Source organism: Fukomys damarensis, unplaced genomic scaffold (assembly GCF_012274545.1).
Source record: "Fukomys damarensis isolate Sample0158 unplaced genomic scaffold, DMR_v1.0_HiC HiC_scaffold_16, whole genome shotgun sequence".
NCBI lineage: Eukaryota > Metazoa > Chordata > Mammalia > Rodentia > Bathyergidae > Fukomys > Fukomys damarensis.
In genome coordinates, this window is record NW_022900928.1 from 37,581,949 (window position 1) to 37,600,683 (window position 18,735).

Consider the following 18,735-nt stretch of genomic DNA (forward strand, 5'->3'; position numbering starts at 1 on the left):
ATGTTATGTTAAAATGATGTGTGAGCTACACTACTACTATAGATATTTCAATTATAATCTATCAATAGATGCAAGAGCATATCCTACCATAACTCTCCCACCCCACCCCACCCCACCCAAAAAAACAAAAACAAAACAAAACAAAAAAAACCAAAGGTAAATTCTCTCATTGGCACAAACACACCATATCACTTTAAGAAGTTGAAATCACAGAAAGACAGGACCCTCAGATCCTCTTAGGGAACAAAATGCCCAGCAAAGTAAATTACACTAAGCATTTTATCTCACAAACTGGCAGCACCTTACTAGAGCTGTTTAATTACAGGACCAGAATAATAATAGAAAAATGCTGCACACAATAACAGCTCTGGTTCCTATCCTACCTTTGTGGTGACAATGCACAGGCAATCCATCCTGGATCCCTACACAGGACTCAGTACATGGAAATCACACCAGCAAATCAGCAAAGGTGAGAAAAGCCTTTGGGTAAATAGCAAGCACACTGAGAGAAGCAGAGCCTGGATTCTGCACAAGACGGCTTTTCCAAGGGGGCCCCTCATGGGAAACTCGAGCCCTCCTCCGTACAGCTCAAGGCAGGCAGGATTCTCCTAGGCACCGGAAAATCCCCTAGAAATCAGCTCGTCAAAACTTCTCGGTGGTGGCTCGCTGGGCTCCGCGGCTGCATGGTCTTTTATCAGATTCCGTGATCCTAGCAAGGCTTCCGTGAGTTCTATCGTGCAGATGAGTGCTACAAGGAGCGCCAGAGAATCACATCTCAGCTCTCGCTCTTGTTTCTGAATCCTGATCTGCTGTTTCGGTATACTCATAAAATCTCCTTGCCAAAGTCCCCCCTTCGCTGCCTTCGTCTTTCCTACTAACAACTCTGAGTAAGCACAACACACACAAAAAACTACCCGGCCCATTTATCAAAGGGCTGTCGTTCTGCTGCCAGAACCGCGGCTTTTGGTAATAAAAAGCTGTTTATTATAAGCATGATTCCCAGGAGCCTAAATGACTAGAAGGATATGAGTGAAAAGCGAAGGTGCATGCAGTGCCGCATAGATCACATCTGAACTCAACTGCAATTACAAGGGCAGCTTCTTACAAATGACTAACAGCTGGATAAGGAAAATCTGGCCAGGGACATAAAGAAACTGCGGATTTGGAGGCTTAATTTAGAAAATGTTAAAATTTCTTGTGTAGCTATTTGTGTGGTCTGTGACATACTGGAATGGACAATTTAAGTGTTTCAACAAAGAAGTATAATATTGGGGTGGGAGGAGGGTTCAACGTATTTACAAAAGTTCCACATTTTGAGACAGAAAAAGGAGTTCTTTCCCAAACTTTTCCCTCCTTACTGGCTGTCTGCAGGCACTTATTATGTGGGCAGAGTTTTGAGTTCCCTTCTGCAGCATTTTAACAGCCAAATGATTAGTCCTCCCCCTCCCTCAAACCCCTTCCTTTCTTCCAGTGATGCTGCTACACAGACCGCCTTTGAGGTGCCTGACAAGCATCACTCTAGGTAAGGATGTACCTTTTCTTCATCATTTTAGATACACAGGCAGAGAGAGAATGAAATAGGTAGAAAGACACAGAGCTCAGCAAGAAGAGAGCAGGGAGGGAGGAGAGAGGATGAAAGAAGGAGGGAAAGTACTGCTCGACCAATAAGAAAGGAAAATCTTTTCTCCAGGAAGAAATTAAGTAGTCATGTGAACCAATGACAATATCAAAAAGAAATACATATTTAAGGACCCCTGTATTTCATTTACTGCTGCAAGATACTGGCAGAACTATTCCCTACCCCACCACTCACCACCAACTTCTTTTTAAAATAAAAGGCATTTTTTATAGCAAGCAATTTGAAAAAAAATTAAATAAGACTCTTCTTTGTACCTTTCATGAATTATTTAGGTTCAAACCTCATTAATCTCCTGAATGCTAAATAGATGAATGTCTCAGAAACTGACATGTCATTATTTTACCAAAATGAGAGCACTCTTTCTAAAGATTATTTTTAAAGCTCATAGCAAATCAGATATGTGTTGAGAGAATAAAAGGGGAAGAGGCTACTAAGGTTTAATTTGATGTAAAATCTTTCAAAGTAATTTTAAAATTATAGTTAAAAATAATTTCCTCTGAACAGTTATCCTACAGGTACTGTATAACAAAAATAATGTTCAAAGTAAACAATACAAATACAACCCATACTGTGGTCCCATCATTTAGTTAACCATATTCTGGTTCAATAATATAAATAGGTTAAAGAAGCATGCTTTGCCTATTCACTTCCTCATTTACAAGCTCATTGCCATAATTAAGTTAAAGCAAGCTTATCCGAGGGTGCAGAAACCACTGTACCTTGAGCATTCCCAAGTACCAGAGTACTTCCTTGATACCATCAAGGCATCTAATATGTAAATAGTCTAAGTGTCATATTCATATTCAAAATGAGGCTTCATATCCCTAGCGTTTTAAAAGATGAAAAAGTACTTGTCTCATCCTCAGGAGCTTAGGAAGTTTATTTGATTTGCTAAGAACCTAGTAACCTTCTGTGCCAACTGTAAAGAGCATGTCTCTTAATTGCAAGTCCAGGCTTTCTCAGTCATGATCGGAATAGATAGTTGGAGGTTAGAGAGAGAAAGGGAGTAAATTGGATAGCAGAGTAAGATGAATATTTTCACAAGGTATCCTGGGAAGAAAGTTATCTTTGGAACTGCATTTCATCTTCCTAAAGAGGAAGAAGTTAAGATAGGAGAAAATTGGCAGAGGGAGCCTAATTAGTCTTCTGACCCTGGCTCATCACAGACAAAATTCATTTTATAAATTAGACAGGCCTGCAGAAAGAAAAGGCAATGACTGCGGCACAGCTCCTGGCACACCACAAGCCTCCTGAAGTCACTTGTTGGCCACGTTTGTTGAGGGAGGGTTCACTAATGATCTGCATCATCCACTAACCTCACTCCACTAACCTTGAGCTCCTTAAAGGCAGCTTGACTCTTCCTATTGCCTCATCTTGTAACTCTATTCAATATACTACTTTTATGGAGACAAAAGTGTGAGCAAAAACTAGTAGAACACCTGCCCACGAGCAAATAAAAGTTACTATACAGTATGCACTTCGGGTGTTTGAAACATAAAGTAGAGGCATTTAGCCCAGATGGGGTGGTCAAGAAGGCATTCTGGAGAACAGTCCTGAACTGCATTAAAAAAGATTCAAAGGAGTGAGTGAGCTAGAAATGGTAGGAAAAATAATTCCATGCACTATTTTTTATTTGAAAGAAAACAACATCTTACTTCTTTTTAAAATCAGCTTAATAAACACATCCCATGGGATTTCATTAAATAAAAGGACTTTGGAGCAGGCATTTCACAAACTAAACATTCAGTCTCTGCTTGGTAATTTTTAAAACTATTTATATTATGTAAAGTGAGTATAAATAAGTCTTGTTCATGTTCTGTACTCCTTAGTTTGTGTTCATCACAAGAGATTACTTGCATAATGTATGTATGTTTAGATGTTAGTAAATACATAGCATTTTCAAGCAGACTTTCATACCTTCCATTGATTTTCCTCAGATATAAAGATGATAGAAGATAACCCACTCCTTTGCCTCAGGGGATACATTACTTTATTTTTAAAATTAACAAGGCATCATCTAAAAGCATTTCTTTTTTTTTTTTTTTTTTTATGAACACAGAGCTCAACTGGGCCTGAGTTCACAAGAAGTGTTTGGCAAGAAATAAAGTCACAGCCTACAAATTGCTTTTCTGGATATTCCTAAAGCTAATAATATCATGCCAGGAATATATTGATTCTTAGTATAACCTACCATTTGAAGTTTAATATCATAAAAATTACTATTATAAACTTCTTCCACTGAGCCTACAGCTTAACCATTTAAAGGCATTAGTTTTGTTCATTTTCAACAAGGAAAAAAATATCTAGAAGTGAAATATAGGCTATTGTCTACTGTCCTAGAATCTAAGCCACTTGAGGGCAGACTTACGAAATATCTCTGGCAGTAACTATAATAACCTTGAAGTTAAGAGGCACAAAATAAATATTTCTGGAATGGAAGAATGATCATAGATCCAGTTTTACTATTTATTTTTTCTTGATAGCAAATTTTTTTTAATTTATATTATATTTAAACTTACATATTCCTTGTGTGGCATGGAGCAGTCCTATATAATTCAAAAGGCAGTTCCAGCTCAAGTGCACTAACAGGACACTGTAGAAACTAGCCATTTGTCCTTGTAATAGACAAACAGTAATAAATATAGGCATTTTATTAATAATAACAGTAAATTGTTAAGTAGATTTTTTATCCAAAATAAAAGAGAGTGTGGCACAGACAGATCCAAAGGCCTTTTCTAGCCAAAGGTAACCTAGTTTCAACACACTTATAATAAAAAACCAAGAATCCTAAAAATATGGGTGCAACTCTGGGCTTCTACCCTGAAGCCTTTTATAGCCTTGTAAGGGTCTTGGGAGCACCCCCAGGAGGCAAAGAGTCCATTAGAAAGATTAGCTTTTCCAAAGGAAATAACAGAAGAAATCCCACCCACGGGGACTCCCATCCCTGTCTGTCTGTTCCTACATACCCAAGACAGCAGGCACATGAATGACATCTGCAAAGCTTGTTAGCTTAGAAAAACAGACTGCAGGCAGGTCACAGCAAAATGTATGCCCTCATTTCTGAACTCTCTAAAGGCAAGTAGGAAATTAGGATCAAATGGAAAAGGACCGTCTTTTCTAGAGTTTCTATTATGACAAAAAAAAATCAGTATGCTATTGAAAAGCACATCTACATATTTTGTACAAGTTAAATGTGTGTCATTTAAGACATAAAAATTAAATAAGAAAAAATTTAAGTGAATCAATACAAAAACCAAGAAATTTTAATTTTTAACCTACTTCTTTACAATTTTCATTTGCATAGATCTGAGTTGCATGCCAATTTTGTTTATATATATGAATTGGAACATAGTTCATTGACAGCCATATAGCTCTATCAGTTAGAATCCTCAAAATTACATAGCCTTTGAAAATTTGAAATTTAGATAATTATAAGGAATAAGCAATGCATGATAAAAATTCAATAAAATTATGTTTTCCTAACACTGCACGTTTATATAAACTTAGCTAAATATTAAGTACCTTCTGTATGAGGCTCAATTTTCCCTCACATTACACAATTCTCTGAGTTGAAGAGATTCCAAAAGTCCAAATAGTTGTGTGCAAGCTACAAATGTAAAAAGCTGCATGGAATGCAGTTCTGTTTACAATATAAATACCCTCAGCAGTACTGTTAAATGTCCATCCCATTGGTCACCTTCCCACATGCCAAACACTAACCTCCTGTAGTCTATTATCACCACAGTATTCCACTCTGATTCTTCCTTTAGGATACTGAAATTAGTGTTCCTTCTGCCAGGAACTTTCTTCCTCTGTATCTTCATACAACTGCTTCCCTCTAATTATTCAAATCTCTGCAGAGATGTTACCACCTCTTTAGGACCCTCTCAAACTGACCCCTCTAGTTGATTTGGATTCCTTTCTATCTCCATTACATGATCCTGGTTCATTTCCTTAATAGCAATGTTAACAATTTGCAATTACATTCTTTATTTCATACTGTCTACCTCATCTGAATTTTATTTGTGAGAGAAGGAACCTTGTCTGTTTTGTCCAAGGCTTTATCACCAGTGTGTAGAACAAAACAAATGTTAAATACCTTTTTGAAGGAATGAATAAAATGCAACACAGTGAAACCTTCTTCTAAAGTAAGGCCAGAATAGTTGTAGCTAAAACTTGGAAACAGCCCAGTTGTCCATTATCTGAAGACTAGATAAAGAAGATGTGGTTTTTCTATAAAATGGAGTACTACTCAGCCATAAAAAATGATAAACTAGAGTCATGTATAGCTAAATGGATGCCTATTGAGGCCATACTCTTAAGTAAAATAAATAGGACTCACATGTGTAAATGCCAAATAGTTTCTCTGGTGTGAAAAACTAAAAGTGTAACTAAGATTCAAATTGTATAGTTGATAATGGGAAACAGGAAGAAAAAGGAAAAATGAGTAGAGGAAGTGGGAAGGGTAGATGAAAGGAAGAAGGGAAAAGAAAAAATAAGAAGAGGAAAAATGTAAAAAGGTCTACATAAATGGAGAAGGGTGGAGGGGGTGAAGGGAGGGCAGGGGGATGGGGAAAAAATAAGAACCAAGAGGCATCATGTAAAAGTAAAAGATCCCAATGATTACCGTAGCTGTACTGTATACCTATAAAGTGCTGATAAACTTAATGAAGAGAGAGAGACAGACGAAAGAAAGAAAGAAAGAAAGAAAGAAAGAAAGAAAGAAAGAAAGAAAGAAAGAAAGAAAGAAAGAAAGAAAGAACTGCAATGAATATAAGGGTATACATAACTTCATTTCCTTTGGATACATTCCCAAAAGAGCAATTGTTAGGTCATACGATAACTTTATTTTTAATTTCTTTTGAAACCTCCATATTATTTTCTATAATGCTTGTACTAATATAAATTTCCACCAACAATGCATAAGAGTTCCCTTTACACCACATGACAGTTTTATCTTTTGGCTTTTTAATAATAGCTATTCTAGCCATCCAAAAAGGTGTGAAGTCATGTTTCATAGTAATTTTGATTTCCATTTCCCTGACTTCCATGGCATTGAGTATTTTTCTGTTTACCTGTTGGCCATTCTTATGTCTTCTTTGGAGAAATATCTATTTGGGTCTTTTCTAATGGTTTTTTTGTATTTTCACTACTGAGCTGCATAAGTTCTTTTCAAACTTTAGATATTAATCCCTTATCAGATATATAGTTTATAAATACACATTAATTCTGTATTGAGCAGGCTGTGATTTAGAACTTTTGCATACATAATATAATTCATTATTCATTTCCTATGAATTAAGAATAAATTTATAGGCAAAAAAGTGAGACTCAGAAGTATTGACTTATGCAAATTTATATAGCTTTTGAGTTGGTAAAGCAGTGTGATAGAAACTCTATTGATTTGACAAGTGAGCCAGTAGGATCCATGATCATCTAACCCCAAGTCCCACCCTATTTTGATTATAGTGGTGATGTATTTTTTAAAGCACTCAATTTATTGATCCAGGTAGTAAATACCATAAACTTCAATGTTTCATTCTGTGTTGCATACATAAGAAGAATATACTTCAAATATATTAAAAAATAAAATTCTAAACACAGATACATTAAATTAAATCTCATTTCTGAAGTATTTTGTATCGCTATAATGACATACAGTAAATACATATATTGATGCTTTGATTGATTAATTTAAAATGGCTTTATGAATATGATAGTGGGTAACATGAAACCTGATCTTCTGCAGTGCTGACAGTGTAGTCACTGATTTTTAATAAGCAGAACATTAAATCTGAGATACTACAAAACACTCAAAGATAAAGCACGTGTCCTAATCAACCTAGAAACAAGAGTAATTGCATTCTAGGTTTTAAATTAGTAAAGCAAATTAGCCAGAGTTAACAATAGTGTTCCATTAAAAATAAAAGATGATCCTCTCATTATTTCCAGAGAGAATTTTGCCACTATATTTCATTTATATTAAAAAATTTAAAAATATACCAAATGACAGGAGGAGGGGGGAAATATAAGGGAGGGTAAAAGGAAGGATGGATATGATGACTACATTTTTAAATATTTTATAAAATAAATAGGCACTGATAAAGAGTATATTTTCAAAACCACAAAGATAAAGGACACTGATATAGCTTCAAAATGCCCATAGTGCGGTATAGGAAAAAAATACACCCAATCCTAATGAGCTTTGAATATCATTAGTTTTATAAAAAGAATAACATTCAAACTTGTCTAGGATGAAGGAGCTACCTTGGGAAGTGGTAAATGTCCTATAATTAGAAACTTTCCCATCAATTTAGAGATTCCCCTTTAGCAAAGTGTAATAAAGGAAACTTTTTTTGTTTTGTTTGTTTGTTTTTTGAGACAGGGTCTCACTATGTAATTGACACTGATATGGAACTCACTATGTAGCCCAGGCTGGTCTCAAACTCACAGCAATCCTCCTGCCTCAGCCTCCCAAGTGCTGGGATTACAGGCGCGTGCCACCACACCTGGCTAAGGAAATTGAAAACTAAGAATCATTCCTCCGGATTACCATTAAATTACCTTTAACTCTCTGTCTTTACAATAATTTCAAAAATGGTACTCCAGGAAGATTGGCTCAGACTCATCACTCATTGTTCTTATTATAGTAAAAAACATACAACACTGGACTTACAACTTCAACCATTGTTAGATGTAGAGTTCAGTAACATTGTGTATATTTACTTTGTTGTAAAATAGACCTCTAAATCTTTTTCTTCCTGGAAAACTAGAACTCTATAGTTGGGCATGGTGGTGCATGCCTGTCATACCAGTACATAGGGGAGTTGAAAAAGGAAGAGCTCAAGTTCCAGCCCCATCTAGGCACTATAACAAGACCTTGTCAAGGAAGGAGGGAAGGAGGAAAGGAAGGAAGGAAGGGGGGGAGGGGAAAAGGGGTGGGGACAAACCTCAGTAATAGAATGTTCTTGGATTCAATTCCCAGTACAGTATATAGAGAAATAGAGATGTGCTGTAAAAATTATTCTTATTCTGAAGTTACAGCTACTTAATAGATTGTAAATAGATTAAGTCACACATATGCAAATACCGAATAATTTCTCTGGTGTGAAAAACTAAAATAGTACTCAAGATCCTAACGGGACAATTAGCAAATAGGAAGAAAAGGACCAAAGGTGTAGGGACACTGAGAAGGACAAGAAAAAGGGAACAAGGGAAAAGGAAAAAAATACGAGAAAATGTACAAATGGAATTAAAGTGTTTGAAGGTGGGGAGGGGAGGAGGGGGTGAAGGGAGGGTGAGGACAAGGGGAAAAAATAAGAACCAAGGTCTGGCATGTAAAGGTACAAGATCCCAGTAATGAATGTAACTGTACTATATACCTAGAATGTACCAATAAATTCAATTTTTTAAAAAAAGATTGTAAATAGATATTTCTACCTGATAAAATCTGAGGGTGACGCTGGATTCTCTAAAATAAATAAGTTCTATATCCTATCAAAATGCTGTAAGTAGGTTACAAACTAAAAAGAACCCATAATTCATCTAATAAAATTTTCCAATAAAAAATCTTCCACTTTTGCTTAGGAAATGGAGGTATAAATACACTAAGTGATTTGTCTAAGACCACTCAGAGAGTGTGTGTACAAAAACGACACAAGCTCTCTGTATTCCATTTATGACTTATTGCTACACCACGCTCCCTTCTCAGTCTACTATGCTTCCTACAGTCAAATTTTACTCTACCTAGTTACCTCTCTATTATAAAAGACCCAACTCTTTGCTCATGAATTGCAGTATTTCCATTGTGTCTACTTAGCTCCTTTATCAACCAGTTCTAATTCATAAGATTGCCTAAAATATAATTTCTACTAAAGAAATTAAAATTATCAAACAACTAAAACTTTAACTGAAAATACTTTCAAGATACATTTAGTTCTCAGATCATGTCTCCAAATGTATGCAACATCAAGAGCATTTAGTGGTCAAATCTTTCACATTTATTTCATGTGGTACTCATTATACTCCCGAAAGATGAACACAATAGGTAATATTTCATTTTACAAATAATGGTAGACCAATTAATCTACCTAAGGGCATATGACTAATCAGTGGCAGATTCAAGATACAATTCCTAGACTCCAACTTTGGATCTTTTGTTCTTTGCATTCTCTCATATTTTTCTATTTTTGCTAACACATTAGTTCTCAAACTACATCCTATATTCTCTTAAAATGTTTTCTTTTAGTTCCTCTGTTATTTAAAATTTAAGATGTCATATTAAACTTATCCTAACTTCCTTGTCTAGTATCCCTTTGTAGCACCCAAAACCTCAATCTACTTGGCCACCAAGATCTGTGAATTCTGAAAGTACCTTCCTTTTCTCTATGAGCTGATTAAGTCATTATTTCCCACCAGAACTCTGGAATATCAAATCTCCAAATGTTATCTTTTGAATAATAGATTTATTTAAATACATAATATAACACTAAAACTACTTTTAATTATTTAAAGTTATTAAAAGAACACAGTAGGAGTAAAGTAAAGCAAAAGATCCACATTAAATGTAAAATGTTTCTTCATGAATAAGTCTGAAGTTTTCAATGTGTCTTTATTTTTATTTTTCAAACTTTCATAAAAATACCACCTTAGAAAAATGTGAAACCTGCAAATCACTTCAGTAAAAGGATAAAATTATTTTCCAGGCAGTGTTAAAAATATTCATATTCAGGATCTTATTAAAATTTCATAGCACTCTTATAAGGTAAAGCAAGTGGAGCTTTTCAAGTATAGGCCAGCAATATATTTTTCCTATAATATAAACACAAAGTCTCTCTAATACATGTGCCAGCCCTCATTTAATTTAGCTGACTGACAAGTTGGAACATTTGTATCCAGGCCTGATGATTTCATCTTCAGGAAGCAAACATACAAATATCTTTGTGGACAGCCAGGAAGTACAAAAAATTGTTTTCTAAGGATGCATGAGTCCAGCAGGGACATCCATTCTCCCTCTCCTCTTCTGGAGGAAAACAGTATTCTTGCCAAATTAGACAATTTCCCTTCCTGGGAGCGCATTTAGCATTTTATAACTGTCTCAAATAGTTTAAATAAAAACTACTATGTTAAGCAAAAACACTTTTCAAAAGAGAAGTAAATTAGTTTACAAAATGTTGAAGTGATCACTGGCAACTTAAAACTATATGCCAAAACAAAAATTCCAAATGAAAATCATATTGGCTCAAAATGATACACAATCATCATCAGCTCAGTAGCAGAAGAACCCAATATGCTGGGCCAGGTCAAATCAGGTTACATAATTCCTTAATCTGAACACTAGTAGAAATAATATCTACTGAGAACAAGACATCTCGCCCATTAAACACAGAAACAAAGAAAACACATTAACACTTACACTTGTCTTCTCATCAGTTTCAATCTCAAAACACTGATTTTCTTTATTTTTCTCAATACAGGAAACCTTTTCCTTCAGTCCACTGCAACCTGCAAACTAAAAAAAGGGTTAAAAATCAAATAGTTCTTACTTACTCTTCAATGCAATTTAGTGTTTTTCAAACTTTTAACATGTATATTACTTTACCTAAGACCTGAATATATATTACTAGATGTCGCTTATGTCCATTTTGGAATATGAATGTATGGCTTAACCCATTTTTACATTGCTCCCAAAGAGAAAACATAAAATGGGACAGTTATCCAAAGGCAAGTTTTTAACTTTCAAAGCTTTTCACCAGGGAGTGTTGAAATTGGACTCTTCTAAAGTAAACTGATGATCTGGTAAAAGCTGAGTATGGTTAATAAGAAGATGATGATAGAAGTTTTGATTTCATCTTATGTAAAGTCCCATGCTGTGGGAATTTCTACTTTATGGTAACTATTAGAGCTCTCATCATAGAGACACTGACTGCCTTCGTGCTGAAGTATTTTTTCAGAGATTTTTTAAAAATAATTGCAACTTTGAATGATTGAAATAATGTCTACTTCCATAATGAAGGATAGTTTAGCTTACGGACCCTTATAAAAGATATGTGTTCTCTCAAATGAGAGAACACAACCTCTAAAAGAATCCACTGCACGTATGTTTATTTAGCCATCTTTGCATGGCCCTGTAGAAAAAAGGGCTTGAGAAATGTACTGGAAATGTTGATAATCGGGTTACTGTTATTAATAAAAGTACTCAAGTCCTTTGTCCTAGAAGTCTTCTGGCAGCTTTATGAAACTGTGATTTCCTAACTTCTTAGTTTCCAAAAATAAAATCTTAGACCTTTTTCAGTTCTTGACAGTGGCAAGAAGAGAATGACAGTCATGAATTTCTAAAAGAGAAAGGATCAGGGACTTGTGGGATGATGAAAAGGATTTGTAGAACATCCTTAAAAACTGGTAACAAAGATGTTAACCACATTTTAGGTTCAACTATAAAATAATGGTACTCTGCTTTAATACTTGTTAATGAGAAATATGTGAAGGGGTTTCAGGTTAAATGCTATGAAATATACTCGAAAACAACTTCCAACTGCTTTCTACTAAGTCTTTCAGAGGTGGGAGGACTTTCTTACCAATCTACCAGTCATCTTCACCTCCTAAGACTTACCTTAGGCAAAAAATTTTCATTTCCTTTCTGGCAATAGCCATAAAAACAAGGATCTGCACTAGTTGTAAAAGGAGAGAAATTTGCAGCCACTATTAACTGAAACCAAACTTTTTCTGATTCCAATATGTTGTAGATGCTTCTCTTCTCTCCTCCCAGAGTTTACACCTCTCACTGCCATTAACACATTGTTATAAAATATGTATTGATAGATTTTTCTCTGCCTTGTTAGTGTTACTTGGAAGACAAAGTGAATGCATTATTGTTTCTCTATATCCAGGTATAAACATTTGTTTAATGAAGAAAATATAAATGATTAAATTAGATGAATAAATGGATACATAGAAAGACCAAAGAACTCTAGTCTGGCTACAAGGAATGGTGGGCTCAATCAGATGAAGGTGCCCAGGTTAGCCATTATGTGTGAAACAGAGAGTTCATTTTGTTTTCACTCTCTGGTGGTAATTAAGTAGTCTTCAAGCAGAATCTCTGTTTCTTTACTATACTGCTCATTGGGAAAGTGGCATATCTGCTGCTATGCTTGGCATAGAGATAATTCGGGCGGCAAGGGTGAAAGCGCAGGTTCAGTCTGTACCTTCCTTCTGCTGAGTGTCATCAGAAAATAGGCCTTCACTGTGAGTTATATGATCAGATTAGTGGCTCTGATTTACTTTTTTCATTTTTAAACCCAAAGAAGGGTGTAATTTAGCATCCTATAAATTGGCAATTAGAAGTCCATTTTGTTAGGCTGAAAGCCTAAGTAAATGTGCTTTGCTTACAACCTCATAGCTATCTTGCCCTCCATGTTTCATGATCCCTCTTTTCTTCTCTTTACAAAACTGAGATGCTTTAAAAGGAAAAGATAATTAAAAGTGGAACCAAAGTTTGCCTAAAGCAAAGCATGGTCATACATACCCAACCAAAGATACTAAAGAACTTATGGGAGAGAAAGGCCATAAACTCTTCTGGCCTTATTGGATACTGCTACTCACATTGCACTCAGCTTGGTCCCATGGGTTGGGCTTATGAAGCAGGCCTTTAGGGCACCAGGATTCAGCTCACAAGGCTTGAGCATGATTCACTGTAGAAAAGCTCAGGTGACCTTGTATATGAGGCTCTACGGGGCCATTCAATGTACCACTATTTTGTGGCTTTAACTGCTGAATGTATAATTGATATTAATATTTTACTGTAAATGACTGTAAAGTCCAAAGAGGATTCACCTGATCAAGAAGAGATACGTGCAGAGAAATGCTAAGAGAACTGGTAAATCACTCCCCAATTCTTGACCCATTTTTTCCTCAGGTAGTCCAGTATAAATAAGGGAGAACCTTATAGTCTTGTTTAAGGAATTAAAGCCAGCAAAGATAGTATAAGATACAATATCTCAAACAACAGCCAAGTATGGCTAGTAAAAATGCTAATAGGAGTTAGAGATTTACAATAGAGTATTGCTTAGGGTATTCATTTGTTGATCCTATACCCTTACCAACTCCAGACATTGTAACTGCAATTAAATCCACTATACTGACAGCACTTGGAATTTTATTTGTCTAATACCTTTTCTATCTCACTGGCACTTAAGTTGCCAAGGCAAGAATATGTGCATTCATATAACAAAGTCCCCAATTTTTTCAGTATTTCCTCAGTACCTAAGCACCCTGTCACTTACTGTAAAGATTTATTATTTAAGTCTATGTCTTGATGTCCAAAGCTGTTACTGTATAGATAATATCTTATTATCAATATTAGCAAGGGGGTAAGGGCTAAACTCTGAAAATCTGAAGTGCTATGTGGATAAACTCACTCCTGGAGTAGTAAAAAAAAAAAACTGTTGTCTTTTAAACCTCAGCCACCAAAAAGGAGGACCAGAATCTTACTGAATTCTATGAATACTGGAAAGAGGATTCTCTCACTTGGATATTTTACTCAGTCCTTTATATTAGCTAATCCCATCCAAATGCAGTATCCTTAAAAGAGGCTCAAGCCAATAGACTATGTTAGATATAAGCTATGGGATGTTCTTTACCTTTGGTCCATAGCATTAATGACAACCATGAGCTACAATTCTTTGTAAGTTGGTGGAGTTCAATTGGAACTTCTGGAAAAGGGAAGTAGCCTCTACTTAAAGCATTCTTTGAGAGTTGGACTCATCTTCTATATACCCTTTTTTTATACAAATCCATTATTTTGCTACCAGGCTATTCTCAAAACTGAACACTGAGCGATGGAGATCTTGTGATTCTCCAGAATGATGTTCCCAGGTTGAATTTTGCATTCTCCTTTAACCGGGGCAAAGCTATTACATCTTCATTGTTTATTTGTTTATCTATCTATGCATCCATTCTTTACATATTTAAATATTTTTTCATAAAACAAATATTTATTGATCTATGTCGACATGAAAACATCGATATGTACTACCTGTCCCTCAAGGAACATTAATGAGACAGAAAAATGTATAAATAGTAAGTTAGAATGCTATGGTTTAATAATAATAATAGACATAAAGCATGGGAAAAGTGTCTCCCATGCAAACAAGGGAGACTTCCTGAAAAATAAGGTTTTGAAATAATGCTAAAGACAGGAGAGATTATCCAGACAAACTGGAGTATTCAGTTTAATAGTAAATAACATGAGCTTGAAGGGAATCAGCATGGATTTTACTCAAGAAATAAATTAATTAGTATCTTTTATTTTCACTTACTAGCTTCATGGATTGGAGCAAACTTAAATGCTATTTATTATCACAGGAAATATGGAGATAATGCCACTACTGCATTGAGTTTTCTTCTTCCTTATCAACCATCTCACAGCTAGGGTGAATGTTTTGGATTATAAGAGAAAGAAACAATGACTTCTCTTTACTCTGTTAGAATCTTTGGCTAAACTATAAATTAAACTGACACAAGGCAGATTAGTAGGAGTAGAGCTGTTTTAATTATGTACCTATTACTGCAGGAGTCCCACAAAACTGTTAGACTCAAAGAAGAAACTGATTATTCAAGCTTATATAGCTACAGGAAGCAATGGGGCTTTGGGGTTTCTGTGGCTACTGGAGCAGAATTATGGAGAGTAAGGAGAGAAAATTTATGGCGAATAAAAGTTGCCTTGTCAGGCAGATAAAAGTTCCTCAACTGACAAAAGACTTCTCAGATTAACCCCCTTTTTGATAAATATGCCTTTACTGATGAAAATTTCCTTTATAGATGTAAATTTTCTTTTTAAGAAGAGTTTTTCAAAGCTACTCACTGCCTGCAGTTTCTCAAAATAAACAATTTGAAATAATAAACATGCCAAAGAGAAATATTTGGGGATGACATTATGGTCTCCTCTAGTCACATTTGCGGGTGATGTATCCTGACCCCCAACAGAATTTATGACTTTCCTCCCTCATACCAGATGGCATACCATATATACTTTCTAAACACATACAAAGCAGTCAATCTCAATAACTTGACTTTCATGCTTTTATGTCCCTGCCATTATTCCTACTCCTAATAACTTGGCATCAGTTTTGCTGTCATGGGAATAGTAATTTTCCTCTACAGTGATTACCTTATTCTTTTATACCACCAACAAAAAAAACCCTTGATCACTCTTGTTCCAAAACTAGCAATCTATCTATTTGATTCCTCAGAAAAAAAAATTTTAAAGACACAACAGTCATAATACTAGTAACAACAGCACAACATTAAATGAAAATTTTCATAAGTTAGGCCTTAGTTCAAGAATACTGATACATATTTTATATGTATTATCTCACTTGTATTTTTTTTAAACTATAAAGTAGGAATTATCATTCCTGGGTGGGAAAATAGGATCTAGTTTTGTCTGAACAAAAATTTATGCACTTAACCAGTACAGTAAAATGAGCCACCTCCTTACTCCCAACAAACATTTAGATATGAGGCCTCAAACCAACAGTATCAGCAGCAACTGGAGCTTTGTTATAAATATAAATTTTTGTCCCTACTGAATCTGAAACCATTGGGATGCAGCCCATAGTCTGTTTCTTTCAAGCCTTTGAGGTAATTCTGATATATGCTAATTTGAACACAATTAATCTAGATGATAAAATGTTAAACTGCATCAGAGAAACCAGGCATAAGACATAGGAAAAGACATTCTACGGCAAAATGGAAAGTGAATGCCCCACCCAGTGATGGCTAATGTTTTAAAAACTTTCAGTGAGTTTTACAGCCTGCTGAAGCCCACCAGCCATAGGTTCGCCAAAACTGGCCTCACCTAATAGGCACTTCCAGGCATTTGTTATAAAGAAGAAACTGAAAGTTGGTGTTACCAGATTTTTGGAATTTTCAAAAGAACTTGGAAAGCTGGACTATTAAGCGAAATACTTTGATTTCTTTTGTTTTTGCATTACTGGAGACTGAACGCAGCACCTTTGTACTGAACTACATCCCTCAGCTGTTTATTCTTCATGTTGAGACAGGGTCTTACTGAGTTGCCCAAGCTGGGCTCAAACTTGCAATCTTCCTACTGCATCAACCCAGAGTACCAGGATTATGGGCATGCACCACAACATCCTTCTGAAATTCTTTGATTTTTAAATGCTGACAGTGTGAAACAAAATCTACAGAACGTTATTTTCTCATAGCTCCTACATTAGGCTCCAGCAGCCAGACCAAACCAGAATGGACTCACTCATGCTAAGAACCAAGGGGGAAAAAAATCCTTGCTAAGATCCCACCCATCTGTTTATATCATGTCACCTTTGTCCAATCATACTGCTGCTTGCCTGTCTGCTCTTCATCAAACTTAGCACAAAAATATCCAAGTTTTCCTATTTCTTTGGCTCTTCGTATCTGTATCGCATAAAGTGTATATTGAATAAAACTGTATGTTTTTTCTCTTATTAATCTGACTTTTATTATAGGGCTCTCAGCCATGCACCTTGTGATGGGTGATGGAAAACATCCTTTTTTCCCCTACATTTCACTTCAAACCCATGCTTCTGCCTTAAAGACTATTTTAGCATTATGAACAGCTGATGGGTTTAAACTGAGTAGCTTTCCACTGCCAAGAGAATAGGAACTTCATTAGTTTCACCCTGGTGAAAAAAATCCTCAAGATTCCTTGAAAAGCTGCCTGGGAAAATCAAAAGTAGGCTGAACTTAAGAGCTCACGAAAGGGAGAACCGGTCATCAAGAGCTTCTCAGCTTATTTATATTTACTGACTCTCACTGAAACAGGCCTACAAGCTACAGTATAAGCATCACTCCCAAGCCACTTTTCTGGTTTTAGTTTAGGAAGACTCCTTCCTGTGTACTGACCCACCCTGTGTGGTAGCACTGGCCCTGTTAAAATAAAGACTGACCTTGGTGATCTGGAAGAACAGAAGGAACAAGAAAGGAAGGCTCTCTTCTTATTTGTTAATGAAACAAATATTTATTTGTTGCAAGGTATTGAACAGGATGAACTATGATGGGGAAGAATTCGAGGAGTAAAAATGGAAAAATGTTTTAAAAGTAAAGATACCACAGATGTATTGTCCTTATTTATTCATCATTTCATATGTGCACTTCATTTTCAATGCAATTTGGAATAACTTCCGGCTTTACAATGTTGAAGAAATGGGATAAATAATACTGTGTATTTTTTCACATACATTTCTAGCTTTGGAGCTGTTCATAATTGGGCTTATTCAATACAAGAATTCCATGATGGTAAAATTCCCTGTCATTCCAAATCTTTAAAAATTTTGCATGATTACTATGCAAGTGTTCAAATGATAAAAAAAAATTTCTATGAACTAATATAGACATAATTTTTCAGAATTTACTGTTAAAGTGAAAAAGTAAGCTAGTTGCTGAAAAATATCTGTAATATGCTGTTTCTCATGTAATAAAGGAAGGGAAATTAAAAACATATGTGTATATCTCCCCTTTTGTGGCACAGAGAAAGAAAATTTATTCATTCATTCTCTTAAGACTTTTTGGCTAAGCCTAAAAATAATGTGACAAAAACGGGTTAGTAGGACAAAATATACAAATGTATTCAGTAAATCTTGTGTGTGGCAAGAAAGACTTCACAGGAAATGAAGGTCTAAAGACAAAAGGAAAACAGTATATTTAGATAAATTTGTTTGACGAAGTAGACAGTATGAGATACATAAAATTCACAAAAGAAGTATGATCTAATGATAAGTTGGGGAACATCAGCAACGTTTGTTCAGATTCTTTTTTTTAATTAAGTTTATTGGTACATTCTAAGTATATAATAGGATGATATTCACCTTTGAGGATTTGTACCTTTACCTGAAATGTCTTACTTCTTATTTTTTCCCCATTCCCCTGACTTCCCTTCAATCCCTCCACCCCTCCCTATTTACAGACTTTGTTTCCTTTTTTTCCTCTTCTCATATTTTTTCATTCCTTCCTTACCTTTTCTATACTCCTTCCACTTCCTCCTCCCCTTTTTCACATTATCCATTATATATTTTGATTCTTATTTACACTTTTAGTTC

The 18,735-nt window shown here is 35.3% G+C and overlaps 1 protein-coding gene across 1 annotated transcript in view; it reads right to left on the reverse strand.

Moving 5' to 3' along the window:
- Dlg2 (discs large MAGUK scaffold protein 2) overlaps window positions 1-18,735 on the reverse strand; it is a 1,815,033-nt gene that overhangs the window by 1,402,911 nt on the left and 393,387 nt on the right. Inside the window, exon 4 of the mRNA XM_033763940.1 lies at window positions 11,055-11,150. Within this exon, the coding sequence (XP_033619831.1) occupies window positions 11,055-11,150 (96 nt within the window). The remainder of the gene's footprint in view (window positions 1-11,054; window positions 11,151-18,735) is intronic.